General features: G+C 51.5%; 1 protein-coding gene across 1 annotated transcript; it reads left to right on the forward strand.

Annotated features, from left to right (window-relative positions):
• Positions 1-1,641: 1,641 nt before the first annotated feature.
• Ctdsp2 (CTD small phosphatase 2) lies at positions 1,642-25,499 on the forward strand. Its single transcript, XM_048360678.1, has 8 exons — positions 1,642-2,227; positions 17,372-17,520; positions 19,555-19,593; positions 19,973-20,074; positions 21,225-21,281; positions 23,215-23,307; positions 23,416-23,601; positions 24,014-25,499. The coding sequence occupies exons 1-8, from the start codon at positions 2,164-2,166 to the stop codon at positions 24,137-24,139; spliced, it is 816 nt and encodes a 271-aa protein (XP_048216635.1). The 5' UTR covers positions 1,642-2,163; the 3' UTR covers positions 24,140-25,499.
• The last annotated feature ends 265 nt before the right edge of the window (positions 25,500-25,764 follow it).

A 25,764-nucleotide genomic window follows, 5' to 3' on the forward strand; every position in this document is an offset into this window, starting at 1 on the left:
TGCTGACAGGCATGCACTTCTATGCCTAGCTCCTGCCCTAACTTCATCTGAGATCTTAGATGAGAATCAATTAACCTTTCCACACCATGTTTCTTCATCCACAAAATAGGTCTCATTTCTGCTGTTAACCTCAAAAGGGAGGGGGGGAGGAAGGGATCAAATGAGACAGATAATTTGAATGTATACTATAAAAGGTAAGGGACTGTATCTTTGAATGAGGAAATGGGGGCACTAAGGCAAATTCTCCTTACCCAAACCCACAATGCTCAGTTCTTACATGTACTATTCCCAGTATGGCTGTTCTCTTTCCAGAGAGCAGGGTAGGGTCCAAAAAGGCCTCCTAGCAACCTGAATTGAAGATGTCCTTTAAGGAGCCTATTGTTTGAATGGTGGGAGGTAAATATGTCAGAACTCCTCCGTTTTCCCCTTTTATGATGAATTAGAATCTACCCAAACTCAGTGTTTAAAGTTATATAAGCATCATTCAGATATTCTGTTAACAGTCACTTTCATTTTGGAAAAGAAAGCATTTTCCATTAAAATGGTGTTACATAAAAAAAGACTCTGTGTGTATGTAGGAACAGTAAGAACCAACGCAAGCAGTTAAGGCACATGGTCCCATGTGTATCATGGTATCATGATTACAGTACCCAGCAAGTGAAGCTCTGATCTACTTGTTCTCTGACCTCTACTAAGACCCTGATGCATGTTGGGCAATTGTAACTGGAGCAGGAAGGCCACCAGCTCCCCCTATCCCCAAGGGATAGAGCAGCCCTGACCTTTCTGAAAGTCCCTTCCTTCCTTGGCAGGGTGAGTTCCATTGAATCAAAGCATATGAGGGTTGAAAGGAGCTCTGAAGTCACCTCCCTTTCTGGAGTGACCACCTCTTGGGTGACAGAGGGAAATCCCTCACCTACCACCTTGAGCCGGGTACTCACAGTTTGTGGTTCCAGGGGATGCGCTGGGGCCTAAAGAACAAGGAGTGAGGGCAGCCTGACACTGTAGGGCTGAAGCTTCTTCCTTAGGTACTTCCACTCCCCAAGACTGAGGATGGAGCTATGGGAAGTAAGGAAGCTAGGTTAGGAGGCACTCAAATGAGTGACTTTGAGCAAAGCCCTACACCCCAGGTCCCTTTTTGAATGTGGAGGTCACACAGTCCAGAGGTCAATTCCGGCTTTGACATAGGTCTGGACCCTGGCCCCACATTTTCAAAATTCCGTGGCTGTCTTCTTCTGTGAACCCGAGGGTCCTAAACAGCAAGTGCAGTTACTGCCCCGCACCCCCTTACCAGCTCTGGGTTAAGGGGGTAACCACAAGGGTAGAACCTTCAGGGACCAGATGACAGACACAGGAACACCCCAGCAGGGAAACGTGAGCAGTGGAGTGGCCTTTTAAGCAGTTGGGAAGGGGGTGTGGCGGAGGAGCCTGGGAGGCCGCAGCCCGCGAGGGGGAGTGGCCAGGGGGCGTGGCCGTAGCGACTGGAATGTTGTTGGGTCCTCGCACCGCATAGTAAGGAGAGGCCACGCCCTTTTTCTCCAAGGAGGCCAATCGGAGCAGCGGAGCGGTTTCAAGTCTCCCCCAACCAGCCAGCCTGCCCGCTTCCCCACCCCCCTCGGGGATTCGCTTTTTCCGTGACAAAATAGCCTAGCTAGGGACCGTTCGCTATCCCTGCGGTTCACCGGTCGGAGGGTTCGGGGGCCTAAGACACTGGCCTAGAGTGGGTAGCGCGGGCAGGCCCTGAAGAGGCCGGGTTCAGAGCCGGGAGGCGCGCGGGGGTGGGCGCTGCAGCCGCGGGTTGTTTATCTGGAGTACGGAGGGGAGGGGGGAGCCTGGAAACCGCCCCGTGTCCCATTTCCTCCTCTTGTTTTCGCTCCGGATTCTCCATGTTGGACCCAAACTGAGGAGCCCGGAGCTGCCACCGGGGGATCGGGGCCGGGGGCACCCGGGGGAGCCGCTGCCCGGGCCGCCCGCCCTCTTTATAGGCCTCCTCCCTTCCCGGCCCGGGGAGGAAACAAGAGGGGGGATGTGAACAGCTGTGGGAGTCCGAGTCTTGGGAGCCGGAGCCCGAGCGGGCCCCCGCCCAGGCCCCCCAGCCCAACCCAGCCAAGCCTGCACGCCCGCCGGTCCTCCCGCCCAGCCAGCTCGGGCCCGCGGGATTGTTAGATGGAACACGGCTCCATCATCACCCAGGCGCGGAGGGAAGACGCCCTGGTGCTCACCAAGCAAGGTAGGGGCAGCAACTTCCCAAAACTTTACGTCGCCCCCGGGCTGGGAAGGGGCTGGCACATCTCCCCCCCCACTCCTGCCCCAACCCACGTCGGGTCTCCTGACTTCCCGGGGCGACGGACGGACATTTCCTACCGGACCCCCACATCCGTCGTCCCCCGCGTCCGGGTCGGTACTCGGAACCCCCTGGGGGCTGCACAGGGCCCAGGCTCCCCTCGCCCCTGGGGGAGGGGTGTCACCCGCAGCTGTCACTCCGCCCTGCAACCCCTCCCCCAGGCACGGCGGCCGAGGGGTCGCGCGCGAAGCACGAGCCCACCCGCGGCCGCCTCCTCCTGAGTTCGCGGGGTGGGGGTTCAGGGAAGGGGTCGCCTTCCCGCTCCGCTGCGCGCAGCTGCCCCAGGATCGTGGGAAGGGATGGGAAAGAGGGACCGAGGGGTCCCACGCTGGAACCGAGCCGGGACTGGAGTTTGCACTTCCTAGCGTCCCCCCACCCCCCACCAAACCACCCCCGGGAAGTTCGAGATCTCTGGGACCTCCAGCGTTGACCGCGTCCAGAGGGGGGCAAAAGGGGGCGGACCAAGTTGGTCGCCTGGCGGTGGGGGAGGCCGCGGGGAGGGGGAGGGGTCTAGGCCCGGGTCGGCCCGACTGGAGTCCCGGCCGCTCCGCGCGGGGCCCGGGACCCCGGTGGCCGCGGAGCTGCCTCCCGCCGATTTCGCTGAGCCGAAGGAGCTGGAGCCGAGGCCCGGCCGTCGCCCCTCCCTGCCCCGTGCGCTCCCCCGGGGCCGCCGCGGCGCACACAGAGCCGCGTTTGTTTAGCCCGGGAGCGGTGTCCCTGGTTACATAATTCGCCGGATGGCATCAGACACGGCGTGTTTCTGAATCGCGCAGCGAAAAAGTGCGAGTTCTCTGTGGGCAGCGGCTCCCGGCCCCCGCCTTCCTGAGGGTCTGGTGAAGACGTTGGTGGTGGGGACGGGCCTCCCCCCCCCACCCTACCAGGGTGGGTGGGCTCAGGGTTCGGAAGGGAGGGAGAGGCCTGGGCCTCCTGCGGGGGCGAGGAGCTTGGCATCGCTTAGTTTGGTCGTCGTGAGGACCCCCGAAACTCTTCCCCTTCTCTCCCATATCCTTCTGGCCTTGAGGAATGTGTCCAAAACAGAGGGTAGAATTTCCACGAGCAGTTAATAAGGACCAGCGTCGCCTTTATTTTATTTCTAGAAAACTCCCAAGGCTGAGGCCATTTGGCCCCGATGCTTAGGAGACTGAACGCTCTTAGGACCAGATCCCGGAGTATTTCTGTCCTCTGCCATACCCTCCCCACCCCCACCCGCACCACCAGCCTCGGACTGAAGGGCCCTGTGCCGCCTCCGAATGTCTTGACTGTACGGAGACCGAGAGCCTGATTGGGGGCCCAACTGCAGGGCCTGGGTTTTGTCCCACATCCCCGTCGGGCAACGTTATTTATTCCTAGGGTTCACGTTCCCCAGGGACTCCCCCAGTTTGCCTTTTGGCAAAGCAGCTGGTATGGTGTGTCAGCCTCTCTGGAATTCCTTAGTGGAAAGTCCAGAGAAGGGGGTCATGTGTGCTTCCCACATCCATCCCTGGCCCTTTCAATAAGCCAGCCTTGAGGAGAGATGGAACCTTGTATCCTGGTCCCACCACAGACGGCCCCAACCTCTCAGACCTCCTGTTGCCTGCTTTTCTGCTCTCCTGGCTGCATCTCCGCTGTGTGACCCAGACAGCCACTTCACTGCTTCTGCTCACTGCCCAGCTTTGCCCAGGGCTGAGAAAGGAGAGGCTGCCTGTGTTTACAACCTACTGCCACACTCCTCCCCACTCATCCCAAGAAAGGACCCTAAGAACCTTCCTGAGGTGAAGAAGTCTGGGTGTGGAAGGGTAGGAGAGGAGAGCGGTGGTGATGGGGAACCAAGTTAGAGTTTCCCACCTGGTCCTTCTCTTGTGCAGGAGCTCCCGTGGTGCTTGGGGGTGGTGGGGGTCACACCAGGAGGGAAGGAAAGTTGAACTGTGAAGTGGCATCTGACCAATCAAAGCCACAAGCTTCATCCACCAGGATGAGTGGCAGGTGACAGAATAGGTAACATCAGGAAGCAGCTGGCTTCATAATAGTGTCCCAGTGCTAGTGTGGTTTTTCTTGGAGGTGCGTTTTTTGTTTTCTTTTTGTGTGTGTGGTTTGTCCTTCAAACTTATCCCTGGAGGAATCTGAATTCTCAAGCGGACAGCCACTAGTTCCCTCCCTCCCCACCTCCCTTCCTTCCCTCTGATCTTTTTTTTCTCCCCCACCCCCCTTGTGTAATTTGATTGCATTCCAGAGAAGGCATGCTTTCTTTTTGGGCTGCTTGAGCACCCAGCAACCAGAGCCAACTTGCTGAGTCCTACATCATTTACAAACAGAACCTGCATCTTAAAACAAAAAACCAAAAGGATGAGAACAAGCAAATGTTTTCATTAGCAATTTCAAGAGTTCCTGTCCCTCTCCTCCCCAACACCAGTCCCATCCCCAAGTCCTACCACCCTTTGGAAGAAGAGAGAGGAGTGTGAGGCAGTTGATTAAAAAGTCAGTTTCTGCAAAGCATTTGCTTCTAGCTTGGGTGGCTCTTTAGTGAAGTTGTTTTCCATTGCAGATTCTTTTTTTTTTTTTTTTCATTTTTAGCATTCTGTTCTCTTGAGCTTTAAGGCTGTCTGGGTGTGTTGATGATTCAAAAGTAATTACAGTAGGGGAAGTAGAACAAAGTTGCTGAAAGCATCAATGATAAAAGCACCAGAATTGGATCATTTTCCCAGACAGATGGGAGAAATGGCTTCCTGGGACAGCAAGGACAAGATTGTGCACAATATCAAAAATCACAAAGTTACCATGACTTTGGCTAGAATGCCCACTTACTGCAGCCCCCATACCAGGACGCCACCTTCATTGCTGAAAGCAGGTGCCTTGGGCTCTGCCTTGGGGGAGGCAAAGCCAAGGAAACAAACTGTCTGTAGCCCCACGCTGTGAAGTAAAAGGAGAGAGGCAGCCTCAGTGACCAGAGGCCTTTTGCAGCAGTGGGAAGAGATATTTTGATACTGGTTTTAGTTGTTGTTGTTTTGTTTTGTTTTGTTTTTTTTGCCAGTCCTGGGCCTTGGACTCGGCCTCAGCAATGTCCCTGGCTTCTTTTTGCTCAAGGCTAGCACTCGGCCACTTGAGCCACAGCACCACTTCTGGCCATTTTCTATATATGTGGTGCTGGGGAATCAAACCCAGGGCTTCATGTATATGAGGCAAGCACTCTTGCCACTAGGCCATATTCCCAGGATATTTTGATATTGGAGATGCCTCTTCTTAGGGAAGGATGATGGAGCCTGGGATTTGACTTCTCACATAAGGAACTGGGTGGATTCTGATAGCTAATCAGAGGATTGTTCTTGAAGACTGACAACCTCCCCCACCCCCAAGTTAGGATGGTGACAAGTTTTTCTCGCTCCTGCCTTCTCCACAAATGCAAGAGAAATTGTGCCTTATTTTTGCAAGAAAGCATTTTAACACCTGTGTGTGTGCATGTGCGCATACATGAGCGCATGTATATGTACATCCTGGTGCAAACAAACTCACCATTACTGAGCGTGGAACTCAGGGCCTAGGTTCAACCCTTTAGTGTTTTTGCTCAAGGCTGGTGCTGTAACACTTGAGCCATAGTTCCACTTAGGTTTTTTTGCTGGTTAACTGGACCTAAGAGTCTCACAGACTTACCTACCTGATCTGGCTTTGAGCTGTGATCTTAACCTGCTGTGTAGCTTGGGATTACAGATGTGAGACACAAGCACCTGGACAAACACCTTGTCCTGTAGATAGAGCTGAGCCTTTAAGGGAAACGGCTGAAAAGAAGTCTTGCTGGCCTTTGATCCACCGCTAGCTGGACAGTGGGACCCTCTGCTTCTGCATACAGTCAGTAGGGTCTGGGCTGCAAGCTTCTCTTCGCTAGCCCAGCCTGGGTTTTGTGTCTGTGGTCTCAGTGCTGCTGAGGCTCAGTTCTGATTCCACTGCCCCCCTTCCCCAACATCTAGTTTGTATTTATTTTCTTCTACCCCTGAGAACCTCAGGGGATTGTTTCTAACTCAGAAACAAAGTTTGTAAATGCCCAACATCTGGGGCTGCTACTTTGCCAGCTTTCAGCAGAGCAGGACTTTGAAGTTCCTGTGAAAAACCCCTGGCAGGCTTGCTGGGGTGGTAGTGGGTCTTGTCTCCTTCCTTCCACTGGAGAGGAAACAAGGTGGCCCACTGCTCCCTGTGGGACCTTCCAAACTCCTTTGCAGGGACTTTGCTATCCTTTGGAAGCCATTTCTAGCCAGGATGATCTGATACCCGACCCCTCTGTGGAGAAATAATGGATACATGCCTTCATGTAGGAAAGACAGTATGTAAATACGCATGTGCTAGTGTGCACCAACATAGATTCCCTTCCCTTTCTCCCTTTGTCAATTTTTTTGCTGCTAGCTCTTGGGTAATTTTGGATGTTGGTTTTTATTTCTATCTTGGGAAGTTTGGTTCTTGGATTGGGTGAGTTGGGACCCAGGTGGCATAGGACTTGTTCCCGCATGAAAATGGACTTTTCAGGCCTAGGCTCAAACCCTCACTCTACCTGTTGTTCACAGCGCGACTTCACACATCATCACTTCACCATTCTAAGCAGTTTACCTGTGAAATAGGAGTAATGATGTCTGCCATTCTATGCCACACTTAGCAGCTGATGGATAAAGGTTAATGTCCTTTTTTATGCAGCTAAACTCCTACTCTCCTTTTCATTTCCCCCAAGGACACAGCCCTGTGGGTTTTACTGTTAAACACAGGTGGCTGGGGGTCAGAGGACATACTGGTATGGGGACTCAGGCCTTCTGTGTCTTATGGGCCTTTTTGCACAGGCTCCTTCTTTGTGGCTGCAGAGCTTGGGGTGGAATTTTTATCCTCATGTGCCTTGGGGCCGCAGCCATTCTGGCTGGCGCCTGAGCATCTGGGGATAAAGGAGGCCAGAGAGTCATGTGCCTCTTCTGAAAGAGTCTCTGAAGTCTAACTAGATCCTCAGAACACTTGCTTTGACCTCTCAAAGATGGCTATACTGAAGACAGACAAGGCCACATTCTCTTGCTGTTTGCATTTGCTTTCAATTCCTGAAGCCCATTGCCGGTAGCTCAAGCCTGTAATCCTAGCTGCTTAGGAGGCTGAGATCTGAGGATTGAGGTTCAAACCCACAGGAAAGTCTGTGAGACTGTTCATCTCCAATTAACCACCAAAAAGCCAGAAATGAAACTGTGGCTCAAAAGGTAGAGTGCTAGCCTTGAGGAAAAAAAAGCTCAGGGACAGCACCAGGCCATGAGTTCAAGCCCCAGTACCAGGAATCTTAACAAGAGAAGGGAAAGGAGCTAGTTTTAAATGTAAAAAGAGATATTGTTAAGGTTTGCCTTTGCAGCTTTGGGTAGAACATTAAGAGATCACAGACAGCAGCGTTCAGTTGTTTTTCATCCTGTGACAGGCTGGCCAGCTCTGGAAACGTGGAATTGACTCATTGGTTGGGGGGTGGGGGAGGAGGACAGGTGTCACTCAAAAACATTCTCAACTGGGATACAGATGGACATATTAGCAAAGCCCACCAGCCTTCCTTCCCTGCCTCTCTTCTCCCCTCCTCTGCCTCCTTTCCTCTTCTTTTTTCTGTACTCTCTTGTTTTTTTTTTTTGTTTTTTTTTATTTCTTGAGACAGAGCCTTGTTATGTGGCTCAGACAGGCCTCAAACTTGTGATCCTTCTGCCTTAGCTTCCAAAGTGCTAAGATTACAGGCATGCACCACCCACCACACCCAGCTCCTTTTATCTCTTGACATCTTTTCCATCTTGTTGAATTTGTTCTTTCCCACCTGTACTGTTTCTCAGGGAGTAAATGGGGCCCCCACCCCACAGAGAACCAAGCCGACTCATGGGAAGCTCAAATTGCATCACCCAGGCCTTTGGAAGGGACAGTTTATCACTCCTCTTCTGTGTGCATAGCAGAAAGAGGAGGGGCCCTTCACCGGGACCTGCAGGACAGACAGCAAGCTCAGAATAGAGCGAGAGCCCCTAGGAAGGCAGGTGGGACTTTGGCTGGCTCCCCTTTCAGTCTTAGAAAGGTTGGTCCAGAGACCCCTAGCAACCTTTAAGGTGTTGGCTCTCACACACCAGAATCTCCTGTGATGCTGGCTAAAAATACAACCCCCCTCCCCCAACCTGGGCCCTACTGAATCAGAGCCTAGCAGGTGAGCCAGGCATGTGTGTATTCCAAATGCTCCCCGTGATTCTGACAGGTGTCCTCGGATAAGAGCCAGGTAAAGCACAGCAGTGGCCCCAATGCCTCTTTAGTCCTGAACAGGCAGATTGCTCTTGGGGGCCCAATTTGGCTGTTTGATATCCTGTGGTTCCTTGAAGGGAGTCCTAAAGTTTGCTGTGCAGGGAGACGGAGTAATGACCCCTCATTTCTTCAGCAATGATTCCAACCAATGTTTATACAGTAGTTATGGGAAAAGCACTATTACTAGAATTTTATATCTAGCATCTCAGGTAATCATCCTAGCAACCTGGGCTGAGAGCTGAGGCACCCTGCCCAGGGGGCGGGAGGGGGGGAAGGGGGGAGGGGGGAGCTAGGAGCTTGGAGCTCGGAGCTCTGAGCTCTGAGCGAGTCAGCTAATTCCGGCTTGCCAACGCCTGGCCTTTACTCAGGCCTGCACTCCCATTACCCATTCTGGTCCTCTCCTTTTTGGAGTGCCTTTGATTGTTTCTGTGTGAGGCTTAGGCATGCTGAAGCCATCTTGTAAGGGACATATAGGAGAGATTTTTCCCCCCAGCTCATAAGGAACCTGAACCTCAGAGCTACTGAGCAGCTGCGTGGGGCCTGACTCCCGGCTCTGTGCTTTCTCAGGTGACACACCTATACTGGTTGGCTGGGCCTGGGTGCCACTGAGGTGTGTGGGAGGAGCAGGGGAGTGTCCCTGGAGATGATGCTTCTCTGGCCCTATCACAGGGTCCCTCTGCGGAGGCTAGCTTGCTTGAAGGAAGGACCTCTGAAAAGGAGTGTTTGTGTGTAACTATGATTGATTTTTTGTGGAGTCCCAGAAAAGGCCATTTCCCTAGGCTTGGAGTCTTGATCATGTAACTTAGGCTTTGGCCTAGAACTCAAAGTCCTCCTTCCTCACTCCCCCTCCCAAATGCTGCTGGAAATTGCAGACGTGAGCCACCACACCCAGCATACAATGCAGTCTCTCTTGTTTTTTTTTTTTGTTGTTGTTGTTATTGTTTGTTTGTTTTTGCCAGTCCTGGGCTTGGACTCAGGGCCTGAGCACTCTCCTTTTTGATTAAGGCTAGCACTCTGCCATTTGAGCCACAGTGCCACTTCTGGCCTTTTCTATATATGTGGTGTTGGGGAATCGAACCCAGGGCTTCGTGTATATGAGGCAAGCACTCATATTCCCAGTCCCTCTCCCTCTCTCCCTCTCCCTCTCCCTCTCTCTCTCTCCCTCTCTCTCCCTCTCTCTCCCTCCCTCTCCCTCCCTCTCCCTCTCTCTCCCTCCCTCTCCCTCCCTCTCCCTCCCTCTCCCTCCCTCTCCCTCCCTCTCCCTCCCTCTCCCTCCCTCTCTCTCCCTCTCTCTCCCTCTCCCTCCCTCTCTCTCTCCCTCTCTCTCTCTCCCTCTCTGGTGGTACTGGGGTTTGAACTCTAGGCCTCAGCTTTGGTAGTCAGGCATACTACCACTTGAGCCACATCTCCAGCCTGAGAAGGAATCTTTCTACTGTCTCTTTTATGTGCCCATTTGAGATTGAGACAGATGGGAGTATGAAAGTGGTTTGCCTTGATGAATAGCAGCTGACACCAAGCTTTTATTAGGGCCAGGCCACTCCCTCAGCTCCTGGTAATTCTCACCATTTTGTGGGTGAAGAAACTGAGGCCACATACCTTTCATATGTCAGAGCCAGGATGGTTCCTTTTTTTTTTCTCAGTGGTGAGTATGGAATTCAGGGCCTTTGCACATGTTAAACAAGCACTCTACCACAGACCTCCACCTCCAGCTCCCAGAACTAGGATTTAAAGTCAACACCTTCAGTCACAACTGCTTGATTCACTGGTCCAGGGGTCTTCTTGCTTTTTCACACTGTATCTTTGCTGCCATTTTTGGCCCCTACTCTCATGCTGGTGTCAACCTAAGGCAGGCTTATGAACCTGGATTCTTCTTGGTGCTCCACCAAACTGATGCATTCCAGGGGTCAGAGGCAGAAAGCCAAGGCAGGAGCTGAAGCACCACCAACAGGGTGTTTGTGTCCTGCTTCCCTGGGGTCTGCTCAGCGCCCCCTTAAGGAGGAGGGGCTTCTCAAGATGGCTGCCTGCCAGCACCCCAGTGCCACTCTTGCTCTAGCTGGGCCTCCTAAGGCAGGGGTACCATCCAGCCCTCATGTGTTGTTGTTGTTTTTTAATGACATCTCAGGTTTGTTCCGGCTGCCCTGTGAGCCAATCACATCACTGCCTGACATCCCCAGGCTCTGGAGGGGGCCAGGATCCTGAGCTTGCTGCTGAGAAATCTATCGAGGAAAGTCTGCTTCTCTCTGGCCCAGAACCTACTGCTTTTGGGGACTCCTACCCCAGTGCATCGGTAGTCCCGGGGTCTTCCCAGGCAGTGGCTCTCCTGCTTAGTCCACACCTTCAGGGCCTTATTTTTTTTTTTTTTTGAGAGGGATTAACAACATTTCTTAAATGTTGGAGCTGACTAGGAAGCTGTATTACTAGCAACTAAGGAGGCTGATTCCGAAATCATCCGGGTATGTTGGTCATGCGTTAGAAGTTGCCAGGAATACCTCACTTCCAAAATGGAGTCCTTTTTGAGGGAAAGTCCCTTAAGTTAAGATCAGGGACCAGATTGCTGAAGGAGAGTAGAGAGAAGGCAGGGAGTGTGGTAGTATGTGGTTTGTGCCTTCCTCCTCATTCCAAAGGGTCATTAAAGGAACCAAAACTGGGGACAAAAAAAACAATCTTAGCCAAGAATGGTGGTTCACACGTGTAATCCCAGTACTCATGAGGCTAAAAGGATAGACTCTCAGGTTCCAGGCCATCCTGGGCTACATGACAGAAGCACGGGCTGGGAGTGTAGAGTCAGTGGTAGAGTACTTGTATTGCATTCATGAAGACAAGGGTTTCATCCCTCTCACTGCAAAATTTAAAAAGAAGACCTGAGCAGGGAGACTTCCTGCCCGGGCATGGAGAACTAATGGAGACTGGCTGGCACTGGACTCGCAGTTGTTGGCTGCCAGCTGGGTACCAGTGCGACTGTGCTAGTGTGAGCCAAACTGCCCACTTCAGGCAGATTCACAGCTTCTTTCTGCAACTTCGGGAAAACTGGTGCTGTGCAGGGCAAGGCCCTGCTTGTCTTGCTAGCTGAAGAAAGCAAGGTCAGTGCTTGGGCGCTGTGTTTCCACAGTCTGCCTGCTGGGTTTCCAGTCTTTTCCAGGGTGGTGGGGGCATCTAAGCATCTCTCACCCTCTTCGTTGTCACCTGCTGGTCCCAGGAGCCCTTCCGTCCACCTGGCACTTTCCTGCCGATCCATTGCCAAGGCACAGATGCCCCTCTCGGACTACCTGGGAGGACTCCTCTCCACAGGGAGCCTCAATCAGATGTGTCTTGGCTGCAGGGCCCAGGCAGCTGGCCAAGAAGGGCCGGAAATGCTCCAAATATTCTCCTTCCTCCAATAGCTGAGGGGGAGGGAGGCCCCTCTAAGAAGAGGCCATTTTAGAGTGCTAGCCAGGCCAAAGCCTTTGCTGTGGGGGATGGGAGGGGCAGGGAAGGAAGTGGGGGGGTCAGTTAACTAACAAGCATCCTCTTATGTGAATGGACTCATGAAATCCGCATAGCTGAAAGGGTTTACCTTCTGCCCAGTCCTGGGCGGATTTCCTGTGAGGAGTAAAGTTCCAGAGCTGTGCAGGCAGCAGTGGTATCTGGACCTGACCTTCAGAGCTTAAAAATAGAGTTGTCCTGCTTAGACCTGTCTTCATCTGTGTGTGTGTGTGTGTGTCAGTCACATGTTTGCTACAAGGCAGAGGCCAGTGGGGTTCTGCCTGCTTGGGACAGTCGGGGGGGGGGGGGGTGGACATCTGGGGAGAGGGTGTTGAGACCAGGCAGCCTTACCTGCTTTGTTGGCATTCATGAAGGAACATGACTTTTGGGTGGATTGAGAGGTAGGTGGGATGGTTTTAACATTGTAAACCTGAGAGTCCCCAAGCCGTCCTCCTGCAGCTTCTGATCTTGGGTTACTAACACATGGTGAGGGAGGGAGGGCGGGCTTCTATTGCTGCTCTATTGAGACCCATGAGGTCACCATTAGTGATTCATCGTGAATCAGGGTGGTGGCTGCCAGTTAGATTATTAAAACAAGCTCTGCATTGACTTTTTGTATGTTTGCTCATCCTGGGGCTTGAACTCAGGGTGCTGTTCTTTAGGTTTTTCTTTTTCTCTCAAGGCTAGCACTCTACCACTTGAGCCACAGCTCCACTTCTGGCTTATTGGTTGGTTAACTGGAGATGAATCTCATAGGCTTCTCCTGCCTGGACTGGGTTTGAACCTCAATCCTCAGATCTCCTGAGTAGGTGGGATTACAGGTGTGAGCCATCTGCATCCAGCTAGGAGTTTCAATCCCAGGAGTCAGGTGTGATGAGTACGCGTCATCTTGATCTCAGACATCCCTCCCCTCCTTTGCATTGACTTAGTTTGTCCAGAGCTGGGTGCCAAAGGCTGAAGGGAAAGCCAGGCTGCAGAGAGAAGGGTCCAGTGAGAGCTGTCCCCCTAGTCTGAGGATGGCCTGGGCTGGCATGCAGGCTCTGCCACTTCCTCTTCCAAGTATACAGCTCCTCACAAACTGGGGGAACAGCAAGACCCCACTCAAGACTGAAAAGACAAACAAAACTTAAGGCACTGGGCACTCTTTTTTCATTTTGCAGTTGTGGCCTGTACTTGGGTTGACCTCAGGGCCAGGATGCTGTCCCTTAGCTTTTTTGCTCAAGGCTAGTACTTATTCACAGTCTAACCAGAGGTTTGGGATGGTGAGAATGGATGCACAGCAGCGGGTGAAGAGGGAGAGCAGTGTCGTGAAGCTCCATGACACTTACTCCAAGTCCTCCTCAGGAAAACTGTGCCCTGAAGTCCCTTCAGGCCTGGCAGTGCCCCATGTTCCTCTCTTGGGGCTGGGGTAGCCTGCATCTGGCTGGCAGGGGGACTGTGCTTCATGCTCGCTCACGGGAGCGGTGGAAAGGCTCTTTGATGCAGGTTTCAGATCCCATTCTGGTGCATGGTTCCCATCTACCCTTAAACTCACTGAGCAAAGCAGGTCTTGGACCAGAGCTCCTGGCTTTGGTCTCTCCCTCCTCTGTATCTGCTGGTCAGAGCAGGTGGAGGGCACAGAGGATGGATTCCCTCAAGTGGAATCCCAGAGCCATGAACTGTTATCCCTGCACACTGTTACCCTGTGTGTGTGTATGTGTCTGTGTGTGTGTGTGCATGCATCGCACCCAGTAGTGGGGCTTGAACTCAAGGCTTGGGGATTGTCCTTTTAGCTTTTTCATTCAAAGCTGGGAGCCTACCACTTGAGCTGCAGCTCCAACTTCCAGCTTTTTGTTGGTTAATTGGAGATAATAGCCTCACAGACTTTTTTCTGCCTGGGCAGGCTTTGAACAGTGATCATCAGCTCTCAGCCTCCTAAATAGCTAGGATTACAGGCATGGGCACCAGTGCTCAGCTTTCATTTCCCTTCTGTAAAATGGATTTGAGTAAGGATAAAACAAGTGAGTGATGTCAGTGTCTTAACACAGGCCAGTAAACGTGGCTGAGACTCAGAAAGACTCAGTGACTTGCCTTGAGCACTCATCTCCTCCCATGTGGCCCGCCTCTCTCACATAAAGTAGGCCTCTTCTGTTTGCACCTCTTCTGGGCCCTGGCAGATGAGTGGAGGCCTCCACAGGTTGTAGCTCTGTAGGAGTCACAGAGGCCCCTGGAGGCTTTCACTGGCGGATGGGAGTTAGTCAGTGAGCATCTGCCAGGCAGGCCACAGGCTGATGGGTGTGGTGGGCTGGGGCCCTCCAAGGCCCTTGGGGGAGACAGCCATGTTGAGGGGGGCTGGAGCGGGCCCTGAGGAGTTCTTAGGGTACTGTTTGTAAAGGTAAGAGGACAGACAGTGAAGAAGGATGGAAGGGTGTGAGCCCCCAGACCTTGTCTGGGGTGTTTGCTGTAAGCTTGACCCAGGGTCCATGCACTTGCGCTCGTGCTCTCTCTCTCTCTCTCTCTCTCTCTCTCTCTCTCTCTCTCTCTCTCTCTCTCTCTCTCTCTCTCTCTCTCTCTCTCTCTCTCTCTCTCTCTCTCTCTCTCTCTCTCTCTCTCTCTCTCTCTCTCTGGTGGTTCCAGGGCTTGAACTCAGTCTAGATGCAATCCCTTGCCCACTGCTAGCACTCTACCACATGAGCCACAGTTACTTCTGTTTTTTTGCTGGTTAACTGCTGATCAGACTCTCACGGTTTTTTCCACCCAGGTTAAAGTCCAACTGATCCTCTAGTCTCAGCCTCCTGAGCAGCTAGGATTACAGGCTTGAGCCATCAGTGCTGAACCACTTGTGACCTCTTGAGGCACAGAGGCTGCCATTCACATTGTGTTTAGAAGTCCCAGTTGCCTGTGCAGAGTCCCAGTTGCCTGTGCAGGGCTAGGATGCCTGTGTCTGACCCCTCCCCCGCAATGGGGGCAGGCAGAGGCCTCTCTGTAGCCCCAGCCAGCTGCCCCTTTCGCCCCTCTGCCTCTCATAATTACTCAGCCTTCACGGCATCTGTCACTAAGATGCTGAGTGCATTCCTGACGTGGCCTCTCTTCAGGAAAGGCCTGTACTGTGTGGCCTTTTAAGAAAGGCTCCATGCCCTGGTTAAATCTCTGATTGTGGTTCTGCATGAAGAAACCATAAATAAACCAAAGGAAAAGCAGTGGTTCAGCTTTGGTCTTAGAGCTTTGTGTCAGCAGCTGTCTGTATCCCTGGGGTTAAATTTAATACAGGCCAACAAGCAGGTTGGTAGGGAAGCTGTCCTTTCCCTCTGCTTTCTGCATAGATTAAGAATAGTGGGCAGGCAATGGTGGCTCATGCCTGTAATCCTATCTACTCAGAAGGCTGAGATCCAAGGAACATGGTTTGAAACCAACCCTGGACAGAAAAATCCCCAAGTCTTATCTTCAACTAACCACCAAAAAAAGCTAAAAGTGGAGATGTGGCTCAAGGGGTAGAAGGCCAGCCTTGGGTGGAAAAAGCTAAGACAGAGAGCAAAGAGCTGTGAGTTCAAGCCTCAATACTAGCACCAGAATAAATTAAAAGAATAGTAGGGGGTGGGGTCCAAGGAACACCCCATCCTGCGGGCTGTCTAAGTGCTGGGCTCTGCACTGAATTTGGTCTCTGTGATGACGTAGATGACTTTGGACATGTGTCATTGTCCTCCCCCCCCTCAACACCAGCTGCATGAGTAAAATGCCCAAAGAAATTTTGTGCTTCTTCTAGGGTCAACTTAAGAGTGACACCTGTGTTTTTAGGCTAATTGCTAAAAAGGCTCATTTTCTAAAACATTTTCAGTTGTCAAACCAGTGCCATGGCCTAAACGGGGAAGGGGGATCCAAATGGGGAGCTCCCCAGTGAGGCCCAGCTACAACCATAGAAAGTCCTCAAGAAGGCAGACTGAACCTGTTGCTCAGTCGCTCATACTGACTTCACTTGATTGATGGCTGTGTTGGGGGTTTTCTTCGCCCTTAGTCCCCCAAACAGCTTGTTTTTCTCTCTTCTCCAGTCACAGGCAGCTGAATGACCAACATGTAGCCCTCCCCCCCGCCCCCCCCCCCCCCCCCGCAACACTTGTCTGCGAGGAGAGGCCTCTGAGGAGCTCCCAGAGCTGAGGGAGCTGATGTGGGTGACCCCCACCATTGTGCTTTCCCTTCCCTTCATCCCCACCCTCAGGAAGAACACTGGGAAACCTCTGGGGCACATTCTGTTTGTTTTACTTTCCCCACCCCCCAAGACAAGCATTTCTGGTATTTACTTGCCTTCTTAGTAGTTTGTCCTGTGCTTTAAACTGGAAGGCTTGATTTGGGGGTTTGTTTAATCCGTAGGTCCATCTGCCTCTCAGCTCTCAGACTCTGGGATGCTCAGATCCCCAGGGGAAGAAACCTGTGACTTGAAATCCTCCTGTGAGTGGTTGTGTAGCACCACCTCCTGGCCAGAATACCTATCACATCTCTCCACTCTGGCTCAACCATTGCCAGAACCATTCCTCTGAAGTGAAAAGACGTTGGAAAAGATAATGCAAAGTCTATTGTGGGTTGATCTTGTCATGCCAGCAGCTTTTTGTATCTTCTTGATCTCCCATTAAAGTGACTTTGAATTTCCAAAGCCCAAATTGGCAAGTTAGGACAAAAGCAGCTGCAATGTAAAGGCCTCAGCCTAGGCCAGGGAGCAGGTCGTGCATGTTCCTCACTCCACCTTTTCCTAATCAAGCCAGAGCTGCTGAGGGGAAGGGAGGTTAAGGAAAGTGGTTGGACCATGGGACAGAGGTGCTGTGCACAAGTATGCATAGCAGTTTGAGAATGACTACTAAAGCATACTCCATCCTGCTGCCACTGAACCAAACTGCAGCTCCACCGACTTCTTAGAGGACTAGGTCAATAGTTGATCAGGTAGAACAGGCAGTCTCCCTGGAGGCTGGCTTTAGTCTGGGATTTCTGCCTTGATGAATTAGTTTGGAAGGCACCTGTAGTGTGCTGTAACTAGACAGGTAAAACATCCAAGGTCTCTACCTGGCCCATCTTTGAGTCTTCCCAGTCCCCCCAGTAGAATGAAGAACAAATCCTTTGCAGCTCAGGACTCTTGTTACCCAAAGCAGAGAGTGAGGATTCCTGCTAGTTCTAGTTTAAAGAGAAAGTATTGGAATAAACAGGCACATTCCACAGTTGGCTACATGAAGTTGTTCACTGGGCAAGTACTATGTGCCAGGGCAGAGATCACAGGCCAAGGGGATACATGTACAAGATAGCTGTTGACAAACACTAAGGTCCTTGTAGATAACGCTTCTGCCATTCACTTTTCTCTAGGCCTGGTCTCCAAGTCCTCTCCTAAGAAGCCTCGTGGGCGGAACATCTTCAAGGCCCTTTTCTGCTGTTTTCGCTCCCAGCATGTTGGCCAGTCAAGCGCCTCCACTGAGCTCTCCGCGTACAAGGAGGAAGCCAACACCATTGCTAAGGTAGTGAGATTGGGTGTGTAGTGTTAGCTGGGAAGGGGATGCTAGTTGAGGATTTCCTAGAGATCCTAGCTAGTAGACATTGTGGCCCTGTCTGAGGTTGTGAAGGAGGATTCCTGGCCCAGAGACCTTTCCTCTGCCCGTCCCTCAGTAATCCATCCTGCTTCAACTGCTTCCCCTTTTCAGTATGGGCCAGCCAGGTATCCCCGCAGTTTCCAGGGTGCTGGCAAGGTGCCTTGCACATACCGTCTCCTGTGATCCACTCAGCAGCCGCACGGGGAAACACAGGATTTGACTTTACAGATATGGAGACACAGAGCATGGTATTCTTGTGATAGTGTCAGGATTCATACAAATCTCATTAGCTCTAAAGCTAATCAAGGAATTGAAACTCTGCCATGCTCTTAATAAACTTATAATCTTCTAGCTGTTTTCAAACATACCAGTGTGAGGCATTTGGGAATGTTTGGGTATTTTTTAAATTATCACATGACCAGAGGTACGACTAGCCTTTATTTTTTTTGGCGGCGGGGGGCGGTTGCTAAGGGGGAAGCCACCACCAGACAACAAGCATCATTCTGCCTTAAATACCAATAGTTTCACCAGGCACCAGTGGCTCACACCTGTAATCCTGTCTACTCAGGAGGCTGAGATTTGAGGATCGCAGTTCAAAGCCAGCCTAGACAGGAAAGTGTGTGAAACTCTTACCTCCAATAAACTACTCAAGCCAGAAATGGCACTCTGGCTCAAGTGGCAGAGTTCTTACCTTGAACAAAAGCTCAGGGACAGGACCGGCAAAAAAATAAAAATAAATCAATAGTTTCTCTTCAAAACAGTGAGGAATAGCTGTCCTTCCTCATTCTTAAAACCAGGCTGAAGCCAGGTGCTGGTGACTCATTGTCTGTAATCCTAGCTGCTTAGAAGGCTAAGATCTGAGGATGTAGCTTCAAAGCCAGCCTTCTTTACAGATCTAAGAGATTCTTGTCTCCAGTTAACTGGGACCCTCAGATCCAACCTCCTGAGTAGCTAGGATTACAGGCATAAGCCACCAGTGCCCAGCTAGAGCACCATTCTTGAGCCAAATTGCCAAGTGAGAGTGCCAAGACCCTAAGTTCAAGCCCCAGTACTTGGCACAAAAACCAATGCTAAAGAGTTGTCTATGAGTACAACATGACAGTGTTATGAAACAATTTTTGTGAAGCATTCTTAGTACCATTATTGAGTTGTACTAGTAAATGAAAAGGCAGAATGCAAGTTTATATAATAATAATAGTACAGAAAAATGACTGCCAGCTCCAGTTTGAAAGAAACACACTCAAAGGCCAACATTAAGAACACTTAATACTTTTGATAAGAGTGACATTTTTATTGTTAGAAAAAGGCAGGGGGGAGGAGTCCTTCACTCTGCACTCATCTTCCCTCATGTTTTATGTGCCCACAAGGAGGAGGGCTCCTCTCGTGTTCCCCACATACCCTCCAAAGGAGCAGAGGACACATGCTCAAAGAGAAGCTGTAACTAAAAGATGAAGGAGGGTTCGGGGTTGGTTCCTGCCTCTGCCTCTGCCTCTGAATCGGCCTCTGGGTTTCTTTTTTTTTTTTTGGCCAGTCCTGGGCCTTGGACTCAGGGCCTGAGCACTGTCCCTGGCTTCTTCCTGCTCAAGACTAGCACTCTGCCACTTGAGCCACAGCGCCACTTTTGGCCATTTTCTATATATGTGGTGCTGGGAATCCAGGGCTTCATGAATACGAGGCAAACACTTTTGCCACTAGGCCATATTCCCAGCTAGCCTCTGGGTTTCTGTGACTGATTTGGTCCATTGAGTAACCTGGCAGCTAAGAACTGGGACACCATCTTGTCCATCCTTCATCTAGCCCAGTATGGAAAGCAAGCTCTAGCCTTTTCCCTTTCTCCTTGAAAAAGCAGCTTTGGTTGTGTGAGGAGGCCCCAGGTGGCTGGGTAGTAGGAGCAAAAGCCGTGGTGGGGATGGGGCAGGAGGGCTTGGTGAGTTGGCACTGACCCCTGCTTCTCTTCCCCAGTCCGATCTCCTCCAGTGTCTCCAGTACCAGTTTTATCAGGTATGTGCATCTGTGACCCCATGACCCCTGGCAAACTGGGCCGGTGAAGTGGCGCCCTCACTCTCATGCCTGGATGCCTGCTCCATGCCCCGAGAAGCCATGTGTTCTAAGTATTTGCAGCCGAGCATTGTAAAGTTGTTTGGGGGAGGACACGTGCATGTCCTCTTTTTGTAGTTCCAGCCCTAGCTGCCACTTCATAGCCACTATCACCCTGGGAGGCCAAACCAAGGATCCAGCCCTCCCCTACCACTCTGTCTTTGGTCTTGAAGTTGTGCCTGTCCTGGGTTGAGGATTCCGTCTCTTGCTAGCATTCTACTGAGGTAAACAGTTGGGCTTTCTGCTTGGTGGGCACATTTCAGCAACCTGGCTCTAATTTTAGATCCCTGGGACCTGCCTGCTCCCAGAGGTGACAGAAGAAGATCAAGGAAGGATCTGCGTGGTCATTGATCTGGATGAAACCCTTGTGCATAGCTCCTTTAAGGTAAGTAGGAGTTCTTCCTACACCCATCAGGCCTGCCTGTGAGCCAACAACAATGTTAAAAAGTGAGGACAGATGTGACCAAGAGGGCCACTCTGTCACAGATATCTAGAGGGCATTCTGAAGACTATTAAGAACTTTCTTCTCCCCTAGTTACTACCAGCAGGCTACATCTGCCCCCAGACACATAGCACACGGTGGCCAGGATGCCATACAAGGCAGGCCTAAAAGACTGCTCAAATCAGCCTTGGCCTTGCTCTTTTTTTCCTTCCTTCCTTCCTTCCTTCCTTCCTTCCTTCCTTCCTTCCTTCCTTCCTTCTTTTCCCATTCCCTCTCTTCTACTTTCCCTGTCTTCCACCTTCCCCCTTTCTTTTCCTTCTTTCCTTTTCCCTCCCTTTCTTTCTTTCTCTTTCTTTCTTCCTTTCTTCCCTCCTTTAACTTAAGAGCCCCTTACTTTCACTTGACTTTTTGGCTCAAGGTTCATAGGCTTTCCTGCCAGGGCTGGCTTTGAACCAGGCTCCCAAGCAGCTATGGTTTAGACATGAAGATATGAGCCACCAGCACCCCACTGTGCTGCCCAGTATTTCTTTCTTTTCTTTTCTTTTTTTGCCAGTCCTGGGGCTTGGACTCTGGGCCTGCCTTTAGCTTCCTTTTGCTCAAGGATAGCACTCTACCTCTTGGGCCACAGTGCCACTTCCAGTTTTTTCTGTTTATGTGGTGCTAAGGAATTTTAACTCAGAGCTTCACGCATGCAAGGCAAGCACTCTACTGCTAAGCCACATTCCCAGTCCCTGACCAGTAAGTATTTCTTAATCAGGATGTTTGTTAACTCAGGAAAGCCTCAAAAAGACTGGACTCAGAAGGATTGCCAAGTTCAAGGAGCCTGGGCCATATAAAGAAACGCTACCTCAAAAGGAAAAAAAAATAGATAGCTATAGATATCTCCTCAGCTCTGGCAGAATTTGACAGTGTGTGAATGGGGTCTGGGAAGTTGATGCAATAGAATAGTGAGCTGAAAGCCCCTTGGTGGGCTGGCAGGAGGGGTTTCCTAGTGTCTCTAGGAACTGTTCCCCCTCCAGGTCCTCCCAGGGGCATGGGGCGGGGGGGGGCTGTCTTTACTACCAAGCTGATGTTATTATCTTCTGCCTTTCAGCCAATCAACAATGCTGACTTCATAGTGCCTGTAGAGATTGAAGGGACCACTCACCAGGTGAGCTGCCCACTAGGCACACCCAACCCCAGAGCATGGGGGATCTGCTGCCACTACTCCTGTGCTGGGGTCCTGCATCCTTTCCAAGGCTTTAGTTCCATCCATTGACCTCTATTCTGTAACTTTAGCCTTTCCTATGTTATTGCTGTCCTTGATATTCAAGGCTTTTTCACCATAAAATAAACAAAACTTTCAGCTCCACAACTCCCTCTAGCTGTTATGTCACCTTCTTCCTCCTTGTAATCAGGCTGGTTGAAAGAACAGTTTACATTATTTAATAATAGAGCTGTTATTTGTTGATCACTGTTGATCACTGCATGCGCGCACGCACACACACACACACACACACACACAGAGGTAGAACTCTTTATTTTGTATCAAAAAAACTGTTAACAGATTTGTTACACCCACTCCCAATACTGAGCATTGAATTCAGGGCCTCCTTTGCTAGACAAGCCTTCTACCATTTGAACAGACTCAAGCCTATTTGTTGAGAATGAGGTCTTGAGAACTCTGCTCAGACTAGCCTCAAACTGTACTCCTCCAGATCTCAGCCTCAGAAGTACCTAGGATTACAGTAGCCACTATGCCTTGACCCTATTAAACTTTCTTTATTCCTGAGTAGTTGGTGTGTCTGCCTATTAACAGGCAAGGACACCGGTGTGGCTGCTCTTGGAAGGCTCTCCCCCTTAGTGAATTTCTTCCTCCCCTGCCTGGGCATCTCCTGTGTAACTTCTTTCCCTTTGAGTTCCTGCACTGGATTCTGCTTTACGTGCTCAGAACGTATCTGTAAAGAGCATGGGATCTATACAGCCATGTATAACCTGCTTTTGTCTGGGGTTAGAGATCAGGAAGTTGGTTACAAAAGACCATTTACTTAGAGAATGCTTGCCCAGGAAGCCTACTAGCTGGCGTGAAGTTCAGGTAGCCCTGGAGCAGATGCCCTGGTAACCTTGCTATTTGTTTGCCTAGTCAGATCAGGTAGTAGAGTTATATTCTCAGCTCTCCTAGAGGCTTTCACACCACCACCACCCTTCCTGAGTGAGCATCTAGAGCTGCACAGAGCCCATGGAGGAAAGGATGAGGAGGGCCGGGGCCCAAGGTGGGATTGGAGGGAAGAGGGAGTGGAGGTGAAGGTGACTGAATAGCCAGGAAGGAAGAAGGGTGAAGGATGAAAGTTGGGGAGCTGGTGGGCTGAGGGGAACTGAATTGTGAGTGTCTAGAAAAGAGGGATTCTGCTGTAGAGTTTATGAGGAGTGTGGGGAGTTGGATGACTTGGGCCAGCTCTATGGGACTTGATGGCAGGCACACACTCTGTGCTAGGAACCTGGCGGAAATGGGCCAAGAAGCACTTTTGTAGGCCGAAGGCAGGAAGTCATTAAGAATGCAAATGGATGAGACATGTAGCCAGAGAACCTTTAAAAGCAAAATTCACCAGATCCTGAATGGTGGACACTGGGGTTGGCATGGCTGGCAGGAGTGAACACAAAGAGCAGGTGGAAGAACACAGTGTGGAGTATCCAGTGTGGTCATCAAGGGAAACAGTCATTTCTCCCCAGTGCGGTTCCATGTGAGGCACAAGGTTTCAGGAAGTATTGATGTCCTCACCTGCTGGGGACCGGAACAGATTGTCCTGTGGGAGACCAGGACAGAAAGCTCTCACCCAGGCTGTGGCTGGATTCAAGTAATCCAGGATAGGCTGTTTCCATCCGTGAGGCCTATTCTTGATTACTTGTTTCCAGAGGCAGCTGCTGGTCCACCGCTGGAATGAGAGATGGCTTCTGGGATGTGTGTGCACTTTGCCTCCATAGCTGGATTAAGGTTGGGACCCTGAGCTAGCAGAGCACCACCCTTGTGTATGTGACACAGGTGGCAACACGTCCTGCTGCCGCCACCCAGGGCTCCTCCAACAGGCTGCTCTGCTTCTCCCCAGGTGTATGTGCTCAAGCGGCCTTATGTGGATGAGTTCCTGAGACGGATGGGGGAACTCTTTGAATGTGTACTTTTCACTGCCAGCCTGGCCAAGGTACCTCCGGGCAGGAGGGGAGGGAAGGACTGGCATCTGCCGGGATGGCACTCAAGACAAGGAGTGACCACCACTACATCCAAACTAAGGTGTCTTCTCTCCTCCCAGTATGCTGACCCTGTGACAGACCTGCTGGACCGGTGTGGGGTGTTCCGGGCCCGCCTGTTCCGGGAGTCCTGTGTATTCCACCAGGGGTGCTACGTCAAGGACCTTAGCCGCCTGGGGAGGGACTTGAGGAAGACCCTCATCCTGGACAACTCACCTGCTTCGTACATCTTCCACCCAGAGAATGCAGTGAGTCGGCAGGATAGGCGCTCCTGGCCTAGGCGAGGGCATGGGCGGGGGATTGTGCTGGCCTGGCAGCCTCCAGGGTCTCTGTGTGAAGAAGGGAGAAGGCAGCATTCAAGAGGTTGACCCTTCCTTCCTTCCTCCCTCCCTTCCCCCTCCCCCCCTTTGTGATAGTCCTGGGGCTTGAACATGGGCACTGTCCCTTAGCTTTCTTGCTCAAGGCTAGCATTCTTATCATTTGAGCCACAGCTCTACTTCTGGCTTTTTTAGTGGTTAATTGGAGATTCAGAGTCTCATGGATTTTCCTACCTAGGCTGGCCTCGCACCAAGATCCTCAGATCTAAGCCTTCCAGAATAGCTAGGGTGATAGGTATGAGCCACTGGTGCACAGCTTGAACCCTACCTTTTCCCACCCCAGGTGCCTGTGCAGTCCTGGTTTGATGACATGGCAGACACAGAGTTACTGAACCTGATCCCAATCTTTGAGGAGTTAAGTGGAGCTGACGACGTCTACACCAGCCTTGGGCAGCTGCGGGCCCCTTAGCCTTCCTGCTTCCAAGCACCGGCCACCCCAGTAGGGGACTTTGCTATACTGTGCCTTTCTGACCAGCCTGACGGACCAAGCAGAAGCTGGAGCACCTCACCAAATGGGTCCTGGAAATAGAAGTGATTAGAAAGAGCTTTAGGGCAGGTTAGATGTCAAGTGGGCAAATCAGACCAACAGTATCCTGAAGCTGCCTGCTCCCTGAGTTGGGCTCCTGAGATTTGTGTGTGAATAGATGTGGGTGGATATGTCTGGAGGAGTGAGGAGTCTCCAGTGAGCCATGGCCCCAGGATAGCCATTGTTTCAGCGGGAAAGAGGCTGAGAGATCAAGACTCTTCCCAGGTTAGTTTGTCTCCTCTCCCATCACCTGATAAGCCGCCGAGCTTTACAGAGATGAAGACTATTGCGGGCTCCGTTGCCAAACCATGGCCTTTCCTCAGTGTTGTAGGCCAGTGCCAAGGAGAAAGGAAGGGCCAAAGGCTGCCTTTGGATGCCCTGGGGCACACACCTTTCTGAGAACTTCTCCAGCCAGCTGCTGTAGACAAAAAGATGCCACTTCTGGAAGGATGAGAACTTGTTTTCAGAACTAGCACTCCTGTGGCCATCAGTCCCAAGGCCTTACGGCTGCACTTGCTTCCAGCTGAATGCCTGCCATGGGCCCTTTCTGGGTCTCCCCAAGGCTCAGGCCCTGGGCTTGCCTTCCTCACCAACTAGCCATAGTCTTCATCCTGTGAGGAAGGAAGTCTTTGCCCTGCCCTGGCCTGGAAGAGGACAGATTACTGATTTCCGTTCCTTTAACTGTTTAAAATTCTCTTTCTAAACATGGAGTGGTGGGCCTGGTTTGTTTCTGGCAAAGCTCTACCCCTGGGACTAAGAGGAATGGAAGGTGCTGGGGTGGGGGGGGAGGGAGCGCTGCAGAAAAGAACATGAATGTGTGAGTCCTCTTGGCTTGTAGATCAGCTAAGCTTCTTCCCAGAAGTCTGCTCTTCAGGGATTCTCTGCTGGTGCTGGTGCTGGCCCAAGGACATCGCTCTGAAGGCTGGGAAGGGCTCTCGGCTGCCCCTGCCACTCCCATTGTGTGGGCAGGGCTCTTTCTTGTGGTGTCTTCCCTAGGGGCCTGTGCTGTGCCAAGCACTGTCTGTCTGTTCCAGCCTTCACCCATCCAGCTCGTTGCTGTTCCTCTCCAGGGCCTCTGAACTCCTGCTTTTTCACTATGGTGACAGGATGGGTGTTCTGTCTTTTGGTTGCCAACCCTTAACGCACATGCCTCTCGCCTCCAGTCTCAAGAGTGAGTGAGCCCCTCACAGACCTGCACTCTGGGTGTCTCTTGCTTTCAAAGGTTTTTAATAGTAAATGCTTTTTAAAAAACGTCATAAGATGAAAGTTTCCCCAGGATGGAAAATGAAAGGGGAAGTGCTGCTGTAATTGGGAGCACAAAGGGGCCCCCCCAAAGGGGGTCCCACCTCAGCATCACTGCCTTAATCATGGCCTCCCCACACACCCCCAGGACTGGGTAGGGGTTCTCCTTTTTTCCTCCCTCCTTCAGGATGGGAAGAGATTCTGTTCCCATGTCTGTTTTACTTGGAGACAGGTGTTACAAAGCATTTGTGAATCGCTTCAGGTGC

Source organism: Perognathus longimembris, chromosome 1, assembly GCF_023159225.1.
Source record: "Perognathus longimembris pacificus isolate PPM17 chromosome 1, ASM2315922v1, whole genome shotgun sequence".
Classification (NCBI taxonomy): Eukaryota; Metazoa; Chordata; class Mammalia; order Rodentia; family Heteromyidae; genus Perognathus; species Perognathus longimembris.

Coding starts and splice junctions, on each gene's coding strand:
- Ctdsp2 (XM_048360678.1), top strand. CDS start 2,164: ATGGAACACGGCTCCATCATCACCCAGGCGCGGAGGGAAGACGCCCTG. Junction 2,228..17,371: donor CCTGGTGCTCACCAAGCAAG/GTAGGGGCAGCA, acceptor ACTTTTCTCTAG/GCCTGGTCTCCAAGTCCTCT. Junction 17,521..19,554: donor AAGCCAACACCATTGCTAAG/GTAGTGAGATTG, acceptor TCTCTTCCCCAG/TCCGATCTCCTCCAGTGTCT.